This window comes from Bos grunniens, chromosome 24 (genome assembly GCF_055505025.1).
Source record: "Bos grunniens cultivar Pamir isolate PY7600 chromosome 24, Bosgru_T2T1.0, whole genome shotgun sequence".
Taxonomy (NCBI): domain Eukaryota; kingdom Metazoa; phylum Chordata; class Mammalia; order Artiodactyla; family Bovidae; genus Bos; species Bos grunniens.
The window spans coordinates 59,792,609-59,809,645 of NC_141188.1; the positions used below are offsets into that span (position 1 = coordinate 59,792,609).

Sequence of the window (17,037 nt, forward strand, 5' to 3'; positions counted from 1 at the left end):
GCCCCACTGAGCCAAAGCAAGTGATGTATCTAAGCCGGAGACTGGGTGCAGAAAGCCTGTGGACCAGGGGTTTAGAGCAAAAGCTGAAATGAATAGAGGAGCCCAGCTGCCTCTTGGCCTGTAACAGACCTAAGAAAGAGTGGCCTGCCTGAATTAGCTCTTTCTGTAGAACTGTTCCCACATTTTATTATATTTACAGTTGCTTTCCCTTGGTCTCATAGTGGGAAAAACTTTATTAAAAGATTCTAAAATAATCTTGATTAAACTAAGGGGAAAGGATATTTTTCTATAGCTTAATCTGGAGACAGAAAGGTGTAATGCCCCTCAGAAGGCATGGGGTTGCAGAAGGCATTTGGACGCGAGCATTTCTCAGGTTAGCTGTTCATTCATCAAACAGCTGCTGTGCGCCACTGGGTCCAGGGGCTTTGCAGGCCCACAGGGGAACGAGACCCCGTCCCTGTGTTTAGGCGAGCTCCCCGCCAAGTGGGAGGCAGATGACCTACAGTTGGTCATCTGATGGTGGAACATTTGCTGCCTAGTAAGCAGAGCCTGGGAACCCAGAGGGATGGAGTGGAAGCTGATGTGGGCTTTCCCCCTTAATTTTCACTTGGGGGCATTCCCTCAGGATCCTATTACTCTATTGTCTGGCTAATAATAGTGCTCTTGAAATTAGTGCTTGTTTGAACCTTCTAGCCAGACACATGCATGGAGATACTCTTCCAAGCTCAAGAACACTCAGTCATGCGACATGCACATGCCACCATCTGAGACTGGCTCAGGTGCTTTGGGCCACCAGATAGAGAAGAAGGTATGATTTCAACTTAATTGGTATCAACAGCCAGTACTGACCCGGAACACAAGCAGGGACCCACCAGCGAGTGATTCACCAGCACTTGGAGAGGAACAGGCACGCGGGAGCGCAGCAACACACCCCCAGCTCTGGCAGCCGAATCGTGGGCAACAGCATCCTCCCCGCTTCCAGTCACTGCGGCATGGCTATGGCGCCCACCCGCTTTGTATCCATGGCATTGAGAATCTGGGGAGTTGAGCCGGTGGCCATTCCTCATCTCCGAGAACAGAAGGAACAGAGCAAAGATGCCCAGCCCCAGAGGAGTGTGTAAACAGCAGCTGAGGGACAGTTTGCGCCGTCTGGTGGGCGCAGCCTGGGGAAACCGGCATAAAAGCTTCTTCCATCACGCGGACGCTGATGAAGGGAACCAGGAGGGAGGTAAAACTGTTGCTGGTTCCATCACATTACACGTCTTTCCCGCTCCAGCTTCCATTGCACCTCAGGGGCGGGGACGGAAAACCCAGGTTGGGTGAGGGTATTTGCCGGAGGTGGTGAAGCGGCGGGGGTTAGGGGCGCTCTGCAGGAGGAAGGCGAAAGTTTCGTGGGCTGGGACGCGAGGAGGGAGGTGGTCCCCAGAGCGGAAAGGTCTGAGAATCACAAGTGCTTTGCAATTCGGGCTCCAATCCCCTCCAGCAAAGCCCGGCCTAAAAACATCCATCCTCCGTGTTCATCCCTCTCTACAACCCGCGCTCCGCCGCGCCCCTCTCCCCGGGGGTCAGGCGGCCGCGTCCTTGCTCCCCCTTGCTGGATCCGAAGGCAGCTAGCCAGGAGGCGCCCTGGCCGAGCTGCGAAAGGAGGGGTTCACTACATAGTGTTCGAGCGACGGCGTCGAGGGTGGAAAGGAGTCCAGTGTGGGGTGACGGGCGGCTCTACGCGGGAAAGAGAGAGGCGCGCGGGGTACACCCGGCTTTTTCACCCCTGGGCGGGAAGATGGATGGTTTTCGGATACCGCGGTCCAGCGCCCTGGCTCTCGCCACAGGGAGACGTCAGAGCGCTCGGGGCCGCGGCGGAGGAGCCACCCCCCCCCCGCCCCCCCGCCCCCCCGCCCGCCCGGGCTTGCATATAAAGCCCCGGCGCGGCGGCGGCCGGAGCAGAGGCGGGCAGCGGCGGCGGCGGCGCTCCTCCGAGCTCCGGGTCCCAGGCGTGCCTCCGCGGGCAGAACGCGCTCTCCGCCCAGCCTAGCCACGGCACTCCGGGCGCTTTCCGCCGGGACCATGCGCGGCCGCGAGGTCCCACTCGTCCTGCTGGCGCTGGTCCTCTGCCTGGCGCCCCGGGGATGGGCCGCCCCGGTGACGGCTGGCAGAGGAGGCGCGCTGGCCAAGATGTACACGCGCGGCAACCACTGGGCTGTCGGTGAGTGTCCCGCGCGCTCGAGTCCCGGCGGGGCCAGCCCGCAGCCGGCGCGCGTCTCCGCATCTCCCGGCGTTCCTGCGGCTCGGCCTTGGGGGGCTGGGTTTGCTCCGACCTTTCGACCCAAACGCCCACCCTGCCCTTCAGCATCCAGGGAGGCCGTCGGTCCTTGCCGCTGTCTTCTGTCCTCCCCAGGACACCCACCCAGCACACAGCTCTCCCACATCCCAGAGGTAACCCTCCGTGGGCATCTCCCTGCAGCATCCTTTATCCACCTAATCCCAACCCTGTCTGGCATGGTTCTCTCCCCGAACAACTTTGGGGATCCGGGTCCCCAGGGCGTCCTGGAGCCCTGGTCCAGCCCAGCGGCTGCGCCTTTGCGCCTCACAAAGCTACAGGTGTGGGCCTGGGGCGCGGCGCCCACCCCGCCTTTCAGATCAGTTCAGCGCTTGAATCCCATCTCGGTTTGGAGCCCGCCTGAATTTCCTCAGGTTTTTTGTTTTGTTTTGTTTGCCTTGAAGCGATTTTCTTTTCTCTGCCCTTTTGCCTCCTTTCCCTCTTTCCATCCAGCAGGCTCCGCGCTCGGGGAATCGCCCGGTCTCCACGCGGATCCCGCGTCTCTGTCCCCAGAGTCCCGATTTCCTCCGCCTCTCTCGCCCTCTAACCTCGCTCCTTCTCCCTGCCCCTCCGCCTGTAAGTCCCGCTCTCCTGGCTTGGAGGTGTGCTGGTCCCGGCCCGGCACCGCGGCGGGTTGGACGCCGGGCCGCGGAGCGCGCGCTCGCTGCCTTCCCGGGCCGCCCGGAGCGACCCCGCCGCTTCTACATCACCCCGGAGCCCTCTGCTGTGCGGAGCAGAGGCTCTGGCAAATAATACAAAGCATTCGGCTTCCTCGGCCACCTCCCCTCTATCCCACAGCCAGCTACAATAACCCAGCATTTCCCCGGAAGCCAGTCGATCCCTAGAGAGATGTCAGGCGGCGTGTGTGTTTCACGATTTCCTTAGTCATCTACTTAGGAGAGGTGGGAGGGTGTGTTGGAAAGATACCTGCTAATTCAACTGTTAGACACGTTACAGCATTTCTGTGTGAAGACTAAGATGCATTTATGTGGCGGGCGTGAGGTTAGAACTTCAGGCGCTCAGATCTGGTGCCTTGTGTGGGTTTCCCCGCAGAGAAGCGGAGAGCTCTGGGTTGCAATAGCGCAGTTTTCATGACTGCTTAACGAATCATTTGCCAAGTCCTCAACCCCAGACAGGAAAGTATTTGTCATCTTTGAAAGACAGCGAAGCCCAGGAGCCGGGGTATAGAAAGGAAAGATTGGAATGAGTGAAAAGCCTTGCACATCCAGAGAGAAGGACATTCGGAAGGTATTAAAGAAGCCAAACCTAGAATTGATACGGAAACATCTGGGTGTGTTTGAGGGGTTCTGAAGAGCTCTGGTTCTACAGGCCCTTTATGTCTTAGTGCAGGAAAGAATTCAGGGAGAGGCAAAGAGATGGATAAGAAGTGATTTATTATAAAAGGATGCTTGTGAGGTTGACAAGTTGGCCGGTGAGAAATGCTGCACCCTGAGACTTTACTGGGCTATGGTTTCATGGTCAAAGGAAAAACAGGGAGGGAGAGAAGAACTTCTTTGCTTTGAGTAGAGGGTCATGCTTCCACCATCAGCTCATCCTACAGGTTGGGCGGGGCAGTTCTGTGGTCCCTATGTGGTCAAACTAGGTCTACAAACTGTTGTTTTCTGTGTGTCCAGAGAGCACGTCCTAGGGACCATTAAGTTACTGAGCTCACTGGCAGGATGTAGGTCTCATGCCACCATTGATTTGTTGTTTAGGGACATGTCTCATACTTCTGTTCCATGGTTTTGTTGTAAGCAAGCCTGCTTGGTTTTGTCATTACGCAAACCTGCTCTCTTGAGTAATTGTGAACTTACAGGGGTCTCCCATATTTTTCCTACTTAAAATCCCCTAGTGGGGTTAACTACTTAATTACCTATTTTGTCCCTTTACTCTGTCCTTATCAATACTTAAAAAGGACTCCTGGGAGTTTAGATCAAGTGGCCATTGCCTAGTCTGGCCAGCAGCCAACGGGCTGAGAAGGTGGAAACCTCCAGATTTCTAGCCTCTTTTTGCTTATACATGTGTTTGTACCAAAAAGGCTCATCGTTAGGTAACCCTTGAAGGCCAAAAGCAGAACAAGAGAGCTTAGCGGGAAAGCTAGAGTTAAGTTGTTTCTTTTTAAAGATTAATTCTGGGGACTTCCCTAGTGGCCCAGTGGTGATGATTCCGTGCTCTCAACTTAGGGTCCAGGGTTCCATCCCTGGTCAGGGAGCGAGGTCCCACGTGGCACAACCAAGACCCGGTACAGCCAAATACATACAAATAAATAAATACATAACAGCGTCCTTCGAATTTGTCTTGGACTATAGTTGCTTTACGAAGCTGTCTTGGTTTCTGCTGTACAACAAAGTGAGTCAGCTGTAGTGTGCATTTACCCCCTTCCTTTTGGGTTTCCTTCCCGTTCCGGTCACCACAGTGCCTTAAGTGGAGTTCTCTGTGCTTCACAGCATGTTCTCATTAGTTATTTATTTTGTACACAATGTCAACAGTGTTTACGTGTTCATCCCCAGCTCTCAGTCCTCCCGCCCTCTCTTTCCCTCTTGGTATCAATATATTTGTTCCCAGCTCCAAAGTGTACCGACCAGTGGCACCCCAAATTGTCTTATTCTCTTATGTGCTTGCAAACATGCTCATTTTCCTTTTTCAGAGTTGTGCAGAGTTGATGAAGGGAAAGAGGGAGGTGATGCAGAGCATCACATTTGAGTTGAAAGTGACTCAACTTTTTTCTGCAGTGGCGAAGGAGTTTGCTTTGGGAGGATGTGCCCTCTATTGGCCTGTGAGCACTCACAAGCATGAACACCACGCTAGGTTTTAAACTGAGCTTTCCGCTCTAAGTGAATGCCTGTCCTCCTCAATCACTGAAGACACGCAGTTTGGTTTTAATTAAAGCAAACGAAAGCCACATATCGCTGGCCATGAAGAAGCTGTCAGCACAAATTTGCAGGTTTGTTAAGTGATTTGCTTCTTCCAGCTGAGAGGAACGTGATGTGGCCGTGGAAAAGAAGTTAGCAGACTGAAAACTTAACCAGTTCTTAGCTGGCTTGATCTTCATGGAAAAGTTTTGTGTGTGATGCAAATACAGGTCAGCACTAACGCGGGGCCTCTCCCCTGTGCGCCCGTGCAGTGTTTCTGGTCGTCGTTCTGACTCTGGTGTGAAGCGTGCCGTGGAAGGCTCCATTCCAAACGCCAGTGCTCAGCTGCAGAATGGTTTACATAACTGTGCTGCACCAGTCACTGGGAGACATGGCTGAAGTATCCCTCCCCCCTCCCCCCCGAAAAAAAGAAAGAAAAACCAGCTCTTATACTCAACACTTTGTGTTAATAGATATTGTCTGAAGTTAGGATAATCTTCAAGTTTGCAGTTCAAGAAAATTCTTTTCTCTTGCAAACCTGCCATTTTAGTGATATTTTTAAGTGATAAAAAAGGACAAAACCCACCCCCACCCCAGAGAGGGTTTATTTTTTCTAGTGCCTGTCTTTTGTCTGTGCTGAGATCTCCATTAATGTGATATGGACACATAACAAATGATGATGGGAGAAGAGATGGAAGTGGGCATATCATCCACGTTGTCATGGAGACAATTATTTGGTTGATGGTCGCTAGCTAAGTAAGTAGTGCCTTAGGACCCAGGGGATGTGTGCTTCTCTGGAATGTTATAGGTGGTGCACTTTCCTTAGAAAAAGACAAAAGTCTGTGGTCTAGGGAAGGGAGTCTGAACACCCACCCACCAAAATGGCAAATACTGAAATTCAGTACAAGGTCCCCATAGCTATGTGTAGCTATGTGCTAGGCTCCGTCATGTCTGACTCTTTGCAACCCCATGAACTGTAGCCTGCCAGGCTCCTCTGTCCAGGGGATTTCCCAGCCAAGAATATTGAAGTGGGTTGCCATTTCCTCCTCCCCTGGCCCAGGGATGGAACCTGAATCTCCTGTGTCTCCTGCATCGGCAGGCGGATTCTTTACCACTGAGCCACCCTGGAAGCCCCCAAGGTCCCAAGAGTCTATGTTAAATCACCCACAGAGTGGAGGCCTACGTTAGCCTTCCATTGTAGAAAAGTCACAAAATTACTCAAGCATGACAAAAATGAAGTCCTTCTTTGTAAAAACATCTCCATCGTCCCTCCGCTTCAGTTCCAGCATCCTAACTAGATGACAGGCAATGACCAAGAGCAAGAGCAACTGAGGTCATCATTGGGAGCATCAGATTCTAATCCTGCTTTCCCATTATCATGATTCAATTTCCTCCATAGTAATAAAGCCAAGTGACTTGCTACTTCCTGGGAAGTTGTGCAACATAATCATTTTGATGGCTAAAGGCAAGGTTATTTAGTGCATGTCTGGACACCAAGTTCACCAAGCAGATAAGTGGGTAGCCAGCCTTTCAAGATTCCAATCCTTCAGTTGGGACAGTATCCTCAATCGAGTCTTAAAATTGTGTGACGTGTCAGGCCCTAAGCGACTTGGCAAAGCTCACACTGCAATGCAGGGAAACCTCATTTTCAGGCTTCCCAATGCGCACAGAATTAATTTTTCTGAGTCACATAATGAGTCATGACATAGTGATATATGATCGCCATTCCTTTTGATGACATTAGAAAGCCTTTTGTAAACCTCATCCTTATTTCCAAGCCCCAGAATGATTTCTAACTGCCTTACATTCTTAGGAAGTTCAAAGACACTTGGAAAGCAGTGTAATACCGTAGAGTCTGGACTGTGAGCTGATTTGAATCCAGAATCTTTCCTTGCATGTGTGCAACCTGTGGCAAGTCTCATTTTCATCAAATTGATTGGGGTGTGGGTCAAATGAAGTAGTCCGCATTGAAACATCCTGTGGACTGTACATCACACACGCAAGCAATAAAGTCACGGTCTGGGCTTCTTTCTTGGTAGACAGAGCTGTTAGGAAGGAGCCTCGTTCCATTTCACGTGGTCTCGGGGTCTATCAATAACCTTTTTCACGGCCTTTGCCTTACATACTTCTAATGCCAGTCAACACTAAAGCCACAAAGAGCTCTTTCCTTGTGAACTTTAAATCAAATGCACCATAGTTTTATTACTGTGAGAAATTAAAAGTGTTCTAAAACTCAATTACGCAGACTTCCTGGTGACTCAGTGGTAAAGAATCCACCTGCAATGCAGGAGACTCAAGTTAGATTCCTGGATCAGAAAGATCCCCTGGAGAAGGAAATGGCAACCCAGTATCCTTGCCTGGGAAATCCTGTGGACAGAGGAGCCTGGCGGGCTAGAGTCCATGGGTCGCAGAAGAGTTGGACACAACTTAGCAATTAAACAACAACAAATCCAATTACAGAGAAATGAGGAAAATCAACCGAAGAAAGTAAATAAGATAATGTGAGTATATTTAAGCCATGGGCTAAAGTGTTAGGAATGCAGTCATTAAATTTCATCCCCTTCTGATCCTATGGCTATCCCCATTTGCGTACATGAATTTTTATGTTTTTCATGGTTTGGCCTCCTGCATACCAACTTTTATTTGTTTTTATGGCAAATGCTCGTCTCTGGAGCTCCTGATAGACTTTTGTGACCATTTTAACCTCCAAGAGAAAAATACTGCATCTCGGTGGCTGAAACGCATTGGCCAGAACTTGTCTTCAATTTATTTTTCATTACAAACTGTAATTTCTAGGTACAATTTTAGGTTCAGTCTCAGCTAAAATTCTAAGAAAGTTTAAATGAAAAATTCCTTTGGTACAGATAAGAGGAAAGCAACACCTTTTTAATCATACAAAGAAGAGCATGGAGACTTTTCAGGAGAAATTCAAAATTGACTGGGGAAGATGTTCAGATGCCATCCTTTAGCTGGGAATAGAATTCTATGCACACAGAACTGGTGATAGAATTTTAGATATGGAAGGTTCCTTCGATGTCATGTGACCCAACATGTTCATTTTATGGTTGATAAAATTGAAGGCTGGGGGTGCAAAATGAGAGGTCACCTGGCTAGCGAGCAGAGGGACCAGACCCAGGGCTCCTGAGTTTCGGTTCTGAATTCTGTCCATTCATTAGGGATTTTGAGCTGGGAGCAAAATCTGTCTGTTGTTTACAAACTAACTCCTCCTACTAATAAAGTGCAATTTATATTGCATTTGGGAGGAAGAAGCACAAACACAGTCGGTGCCTTTTTAAATTTCTTGTTCATTCATTCCCCTGGGTTAAATTAGTGGCATGCTGTTTTGGGTTTTGTTGTTTTGATTTTTTTTTTTTTTGACCCAGAGTATATGCTTATTTTATTTTTTATGAATGTGGCATTGAACATCCTTTTTTAAAACTGGGGTATAATTGACATCCAATGTTTTGTAAGTTACAGGTGTACAAGATAATGATTCATAATTTTAAAGGTTATACTTCATTTCTAGTTATTATAAAATATTGGCCGTGTATGGTTTCTGCTTTTGCTGCTGCTGCTGCTGCTAAGTCACTTCAGTCATGTCTGACTGTGCGACCCCATAGACGGCAGCCCACCAGGCTCCTCTGTCACTGAGATTCTCTGGGCAAGAACACTGGAGTGGGTTGCCATTTCCTTCTCCAATCCATGAAAGTGAAAAGTGAAAGTGAAGTCACTCAGTCATGTCCAACTCTGTGTGACCCCGTAGACGGCACCCCACCAGGCTCCCCCGTCCCTGGGATTCTCCAGGCAAGAACACTGGAGTGGGGTGCCATTTCCTTCTCCATTCTGCTTTTGAACAGGACACTTAATGGGAAAAAAGAGTGTGGCAGAGTCCCCACAACTTCATGAGGAGGAGAGCGTGAAGGAGCAGCTGAGGGAGTATGCCCAGTGGGAAGAAGCGACAAGGAACTTGCTAAGCCTCCTACAAGCAAAGGCGGCCCGAGGCCACCAGATGCCTCCATGGGAGCCCCTGAGCATTCACCAGCCTGCCTGGGATTCCGAGGACGTCAGCAACTTCAAAGACACAGGTTCGAGACTCAAGGGTACAGTGAACATACCGGGAGGTGGAGGTCGGGAGAGGTGGGCTGGGGCGGGGGCGGAAGGCACATGGGGAAATTGGAAGAGGGGAAGTTTTTTTGCAGGGAAGAACGGAGCTGCTCTTCATGGTGGCTCCTGCAGGCAGATGCTGTACACACTCAGAGGATGCGTGGCCAGTCCCCATGCTAGCTTTTCTTTCTGACGTCATCAATTATCTTTCCTCCTAAGACATCGAATTCCTGTTTAGGAGTTTTGTTAGCAATTGTGCATTGGTAGGGTTTTTAAATTTACCACATCCTTCCCCAATATTTTGATCGTGAGGCCATAGATTATTTGAGTTGATCCCTGTGGAGCTATAGATATGTTTGTTCATGTGTGTGTATTTTAAAGGTTCATTTATTTGGCTGCGCTGGCTCTGAGCCGCCGCGCCCAGGCCCTTCGGTCTTCGTTTCAGACCTCTTTAGATGCAGCGCGCAGGGTCTGTAGGTGAGGCATGTGAACTTTTAGCCTCAGCATGTGGGATCTAGTTCCCTGACCAGGGATTGATCCCTCGACCCATGCATTTGAAGACGGACCCTTAACCCCCGGGCCACTGGGGAAGCCCCAATATGTGTTTATTCTTGGATGAGGACTAGTGGAACAGCTTTTACAAGAGAGCATTCTCGTTTGCTACTTCTGACGCAAGCCAGTACCCCTTCATATTTGTTCCAAATTTACCTAGTTTGGGTCTCATCCGAATATTTTAAAACTTGGTGAAAATATCTCAGGTCAACTAATCCATTCTGTATGTGATTTTACAGAGGACAGAGGGAAACATTTATACCAAACTGGCACTGTTAGGTACAAAGACAGTAAACAAGATGAAAGAGAAAATAAAATTTATAGGAAAAAAGCGGGGCAACTGAAAATGAGGTGTCTTGTTAACTTTTAAGAAGTTTCCCTGAAATTTATGACAAAAGGCAAAAGTAATCATTGAAATCCTCCTAATAATAATAGCCAAACTAACACAACATTGTAAATAAACTCTACTCCAATAAAAAATTAAAACGAATAATAACCACTAGGTCAGTAAGTATTTTCCATAATCCAAGAGCTTACCTCTACCCATTTCCTCGGGTGGATGCTCACAGCAGTCTTAGGAGGGAGATTCAGGAAGGCTCTCTTCGTCTCTCCGTTTTAAAGGTGAGGAAACTCGGAGGCCGGTCATGCACCCTTTCACGGGAAAAGCCCGTGGGGTCTGCCTTGGACAGTCTGCTGCTGTTCGAGGGGGGAATGGTCCCTGCTGATCCTAGAGATGAAGGGTGTGGGAGGCAGTGGCAGCCTTCCCTCTTGCTGCTTCTGGCGAAAATAACATCGTACTTCCCTCGCAGACCTTGGGGAGCTCTCACGTGGTTACCTCTGACTGATGGCTCCTTAACAGAGGCTCCGGGCTGGTGTGGCTAGGCCTTGGCTGGTCTCTTACAGCCTTTCTGTGTCAGTCTACTGTGGGTTCTCTGTGCTGAATGCAAACAAAAAAAGTTTATTTGTTGCATTAAGCACCTAGAGAGAAAGTCTCCTCTAGTCTTTTTTCAGAAAGAAAATCTGGATTACATCAACTGATACAGAAATAAGTACCAACTTTGTGCAGAGCCCCGAGGAACTGATTCTCTGGTCCACACTGGTGTTATATAAGCTCCCATGTCTGCTAATGAATTGTGTGGCTCTGAGGGTTCTGGGGATTTGTGATTGACCTCTTGGGCCCTGGCTGACCTGGGCTATTCTTGGTCAAGTGCTTTGCTGGACTTCCCATGGGTAGATATCCAACATCAGGGCCTTCTCCTTGGTCAGAAGACTAACCATGATCACCACCATAAAAGCCTCTAAAATAGCAAACACGGAAATGGACTTACCCTCACAGAGCATTCATAGAATACCACCTCTCCACACCCCGGCTGCCCAGGTGTCTTAGTGGTAAAGAAGCCGCCTGCCAATGCAGGAGACCCAAGAGACTCGGGTTTGATCCCTGGGTTGGGAAGACCCCCTGGAGAAGGAAATGGCAACCCACTCCAGTGTTCTTGCCTGGAGAATCCCAGGGACGGGGGAGCCTGGTGGGCTGCCGTCTATGGGGTCGCACAGAGTCAGACACGACTGAAGTGACTTAGCGGCAGCAGCAGCAGCTCCAAAAGGTCTTTGAGCAGCAAAACTATAGGATAGATTGGGTGGGCAGTTACAGAGGGTGGCTGTTTTAAGGGGACGATATTTATCAGTATTGCAGTGTGAGCTGAAGAAGTCGTCTTTTCTAATCAGGCCCTGCTTTCCATTACATCTCTTTACGCTCTGTTCCTCTTTTTAGTTTCAGAAAGCCCATCTTATTTAATTCTACCTCAGACTGAATAACTAGCTATTGCACACACTGGTCCCCTTCTTTTGGACTGATTTCCCAGCAGCATGAAAGACAAATTCACTGGTTAGTCTTTGCAGAGACCAAAACGGTTGATCACTTCTCTTGCTTTAGAAACTCCACCTCAGTGAAAGTATGTTGATATGAAAATTGAAAACATCCTACAATTATCTTACACAGAGGAAGTACCAAGAGAATCATTCTATTAGAAATCCTTATATCTCTCAGTGTTAGAAAGAAGTTTAATAATTCAGCCAAGCATTATCAGAATTAACAGCAGGACTTTTCTTAAAATTAAAAACTATCCTCATGCTCCCCTCTCCCATTTTAGTAATAAGGCATCAAGTCCTGTTGCCAAACCTCCCAGACCTGGAGTTACAACTGAGCATCTTCCTGTTTCACGACAAAGATATTTACTTGATTCAGGAAAAGATTTGTATAAATGCACACTGAACCTAGACTAGTATATCATGACCAACAGGATCCAGAACTTTATTAGCAATGAAGGCCAATAGTTTTTCGAGGTTAAACCTATATCTTTTAACTCTACCCTTCTCACAAAAGTTAATGGAATTTTCCCCTTATGGTTTCCATAACATGAAACAGGGTTCAGCTCAGCTACAGAATCTAATCCATAATCCTGGAGGTGGCTGTGGTTTGTCCTGAGTTTCAGTGAAGGTTGAGGCTGGTCTTTGGGTTCCTTTTGTAATCTGGACCCAGCTCTTTTTTTTTTTCTTCTTCTTTTTCAGCCTCGCATTTTTTCTCTTATTTGGTTGACGTGGGGAAAGGGACCTGGAGAATGCATTGCAAGGGGTGTTATGGAAAGAAAGTAAATGTACAAATTTGCCCTCACTTTAAATTTTTTTTCTTTTTGAGTTAGTACTATTTTAATTTAGTTTGGCCTCACCGTGAAGTATGCAGGATCTCAGTTCCTGGACCAGGGATGGAACTTGTACCTGCTGCATTACGAGTGCAGAGTTCTAACCACTGAACCACCAGGGTATTTCCTGCCCTCACCTTTAAGGGACTGCTCTGACTGTTCCATCAGATCAGCAAAGGGAATAACTTTATTTATTAGTATGTGAAATGCTCTAAAGGTAGCTCCAAGTATTGTAAAAACAACATACAATTGAGAATACTAAAAAGCTTCTGATCACCCTGACCATTTATATGAAGGAGCAGAGTGAAGCCGGCCCCCACCTCAAATACAGTTCCCTCCTACCCTAACCACGGACCCTCTCCCGCCTCCAGGCCCTTGATTTTCTTAGGCTACGCAATCCGTCTTTTTATTGTCACTGTACTTCCGTTCTCTTGAGCCGAGCTCGCAGATTCAATATTCTGAGCCAACGCAGGGGACTTCCACGTGCTTGACCTCATCTGACCCCTGTGTGAGCGGGGGCTCGTATCACAAACGTGCGGCAGCATCTTCAGGCAGGCGGGCGACCCTTAACAGTGCAACCTGGCCTCCTGGAGTAAAGCAAAGCTAATTGGCCTGTGTGGGAATTGAACCTGAGGCCCTGGCTTCATTATCACCTGGTCAAAACAATCGAGCCACTGAGCACGTAATAACTGGCCTGAGAATCTCAGTAATTCCTTTATTAGGAACAAATGGCTGGTCTGGATGTTGGGGAACCCGAATTACCGGAGAATCCTGGAAGGTATAATAAGCTCTCATCTGGATGAAAAGTGTTTTCTCATCTCAGTGGATAAAGGGTGCTGTATGGGAACAAAACAAGCAGTTTAAAATCAAAGCTACTCATCCTTTCTTCAGTCTTAGTTAATTTGAACAGAAGCCGCAACAAGCCAACCACAAGCACTGTAGAACTGGCAGAAACCCACATTAGCTCCTCTTCCCAAGTTGCCCACACGACTGCCGTTTACAGTCACGGGTTTATAACGTGTAGCTGTGTAATTCATGAGCTAGCTTTGACTTGTGGAATGAGGCTTTGCCAGAGAAGCAAAGTAGCAATTAAGATTCCACTGTTCCCTAGCAATTCCCCCACCCAGCTGCTACTTTAGTAGCAAATTCCTGGAAATAACACATTTCCATTTCCAATGTTAGTCAAACTGTACCTGTGTAAATGCACTTATCTGTGAAGCAGAAACAGTGGCAAAGAGAGCAGACTCGCGGTTGCTGAGGGTGGGAGGGGGTGGGGGGCGGATGAATGGGGAGTTTGGGATTAGCAGAGGCAAACTGTTCTGCACAGAGCAGATGAAGCACAGGTTCTGCTGCACAGCACGGGGAACCGCATTCAGCATCCTGTGGCAAACTGCGGTGGAAAGGAGCAGGAAGACGGAATGCACATGGATGTGTAACGGAATCACTTTGCTAGAGCGCAGAAATTAACACGTTACAAATCAATTACCTTTCAGTCAGACACATTTTTAAGAAAAGTTTTCTTAAAACTTTGTGAATATACAGAAAACTTTGTGAAAATATATATGTGACTACATCTGTGTGGTCACATCAGGACATAAAGTAAGCTGATATACCAAAAAGACCTGAAAATAATGTGGCTCCCCAAAAAGAGGAAGTTAATTTCCCTCTAGGGGGACAGCTGTGGTTCTAAGTATTAATGTGCTCAGAGTCACCTGGAGGTCTATCAAGCTCCCAAGTGATGGTTTGTTGGGAATAGATTTACTTTCTAGTATTAGACTTCAGCATCACTAACTACATTTGCTTAACTCTTTCTAATATTTTTTAACTTGGACTCTTCACTCCAGGTCCTCAGCATGAAGGAAGGAACCCCCAGCTGAACTGACAATGACGATGGCCGCCTCCCTCAAAGAAGCAAAACAAAATCCTTAAGAAACTGCGTTCTATGGGCATCAGTTCTACTGGATCATCAACAAATTTCCTTTGTGCAAAATACTTAACTATTCTTGTACCTTTCAACTTTGACTAAAGTCATGATTTTCAAGCAGCATCTTCTGGTTTGAACTTGTTTGCTGTGAAAAATTGTCCGTAAAGAGTCTTCTAATTAATGTTCTTTACATCTAGGCTGTCTATTAGATTCCAGTCCCCAACCTGTTACCAGTCACAATAAAAGCTTAAACATACTGTCCAAAGGGCAGGTAGTTCTCTTATTTTAGTTCCAGATAAGAGGGAGTGATTAGTACTGAGATTAACAAACAGCTTGGGACTTCCCAGTGGTTAAGACTCCGCCCTCCATGCAGGGAATGCGGGTTCAATCCCTAGTTGGGGAACTAAGACCCCATGTGCTGCAGGGTGCAAACACACACGCACCCCAGAAAACAACAGCAAAAAAGAAACAAACAGCTTGATAATAAACTTGTATGCTTACAGATGAAGGTGGGCTGAATTTTTAGCTTTCCCCTCTGAAAGCCACTTTATTGATGAATATATATATATATATATACACACACGCATATATATATACTGAATCCTTTATAGATGCCATTACTAGAAGCTCAGACTTGCTTTATCGTTACTAGGTTGAATGTAGAGGCTGGCCTTCTTTATCATGTAAAAATTCCCATTTTTGCAGCCCTTACCATGACCAGGTATTTGGTCGATGTTACAGATATTCTCCTCCTAAGAGTTTTGTAAGCTGAGGTGACCCTTCTCACTTAGCCAAAGAAACAGAGAGTCAGGTCAGCTGACTTGCCCGAGGTCACACAGTCAAGGGAACTGGGATTCAAACTTCTACAGTCATCAGATATTCTGTTGCATTTCACAGTGTTTCTATTACCTCATTTTGAGACCCTCTGCCAGGATATTTAAGCCTAGCAAGTAGCGCCATTTCTTCAATATTCCATCGCCAGTCTGGGAGAGGTCGTCCCCGCAGCCAGATTTAGTCAGCTCCACAGCAGAGGGAGAAGACAGGCTCCCAAGAGCCCCTTGATTCTCAGAGAACACGGCCTGGCAGTTCACAACGCCCAGTTACATTTTTATTATGGCATTCACACATTAACAGATTTTAAAGCTTCTTGCCATATGTTTAGATTTCTTTCATTTGGGGAAATCACATTTGAAACAGTGAAGAGATTTATCTTGACTTTGCTTTGATTATCAAAGAATCACATAAGATGTACTGTGTAGTAATCCTTTCAAAACTACATTCGCTCCCAGCTTATCCAGAGCCAGGGGACCTCTTCCTCTTCTTGGGATGTCCTAGGCCCCTTTCCTCAAGAGCTCAGTCCTGGGCTGAGCACACTAAAGCCTGCCCAGCTCAGTCCTGGGCTGAGCACACTAAAGCCTGCCCAGCTCAGTCCTGGGCTGAGCACACTAAAGCCTGCCCAGCTCAGTCCTGGGCTGAGCACACTAAAGCCTGCCCAGCTCAGTCCTGGGCTGAGCACACTAAAGCCTGCCAGGCAGCGGTGACAAGGGGAAGCGCTGTCACCAGCATTCACCCTCCAGGGGGCCTCCCTGGTGGCTCAGCTGGTAAAGAATCCGCCTATAGTGCAGGAGACCTGAGTTCAGTCCCTTGGTTGGGAAGATCCCCTGGAGGAGGGCATGGCAACCTGCTCCAGTATTCTTGGGCTTCCCTGGTGGCTCAGCTGGTAAAGAATCCACCTGCAATGTGGGAGACCTGGTTCGATTTCTAGGTCAGGAAGATCCCCTGGAGAAGGGATAGGCTACCCACTGCAGTATTCTTGGGCTTCCCCGGTGGCTCAGCTGGTAAAGAATCTGCCTGCAATTCAGGAGACCTGGGTTCAATTCTTGGGTTGGGAAGATCCCCTGGAGGAGGGCATGGCAACCCACTCCAGTATTCTTGCCTGGAGAATCCCATGGACAGAGGAGCCTGGCGGACTACAGTCCATAGGATTGCAAAGTCAGACATGACTGAAGCGATTTAGCACGCATACACACAAGACACTCATAAAGATGGGAACAACCTTTCCAGACTCAGGGGCCATTTCTCTAGGGGTGGCGCGTCAGGTTGGAAGAGGAAGGCAATGCTTCTGGAATAACCCCATCTAGATGTCTCTTGTTTGGTTGTTTCACGAGAGCAGATATGATCCTTTGTTTCAGTTGCAATTGTTTTTTCCTCACATGTCCTGACCTAGACACAGGAATTGCTCACTCAAATCTCCTGACACTTGCAAGCTCCCCTGTATCAAGCCTTGGTTCATCCATCAATGAATAGATAAAGACGATGTGGTACATAAATGCAATGGAAGATTACCTAACCATCAAAAGAATAAAATAATGCCACTTGAAACAATATTGACGGCCCTAGAGATGATCATATTAAGTGAAATAAGCCAGAAAGAGAAAGACACGTATCGCTTATATATGAAATCTTTAAAGATGATACAAATGAACTTGTTTATAAAACAGAAACAGATTCACAGGCATAGAAAACAAAGTTATGGTTACCACAGGGGAAAGGTGGGGGAGTGATAAATTAGAAGTTTGGGATTAACAT

General features: G+C 47.7%; 1 protein-coding gene across 1 annotated transcript; it reads left to right on the forward strand.

The window, feature by feature from the left end:
- Nucleotides 1-1,942: 1,942 nt before the first annotated feature.
- Nucleotides 1,943-14,571, forward strand: GRP (gastrin releasing peptide). The gene is made up of 3 exons (XM_086373679.1): nt 1,943-2,203; nt 9,027-9,254; nt 14,369-14,571. The coding sequence occupies exons 1-3, from the start codon at nt 2,065-2,067 to the stop codon at nt 14,404-14,406; spliced, it is 405 nt and encodes a 134-aa protein (XP_086229805.1). The 5' UTR covers nt 1,943-2,064; the 3' UTR covers nt 14,407-14,571.
- Nucleotides 14,572-17,037: the final 2,466 nt, after the last annotated feature.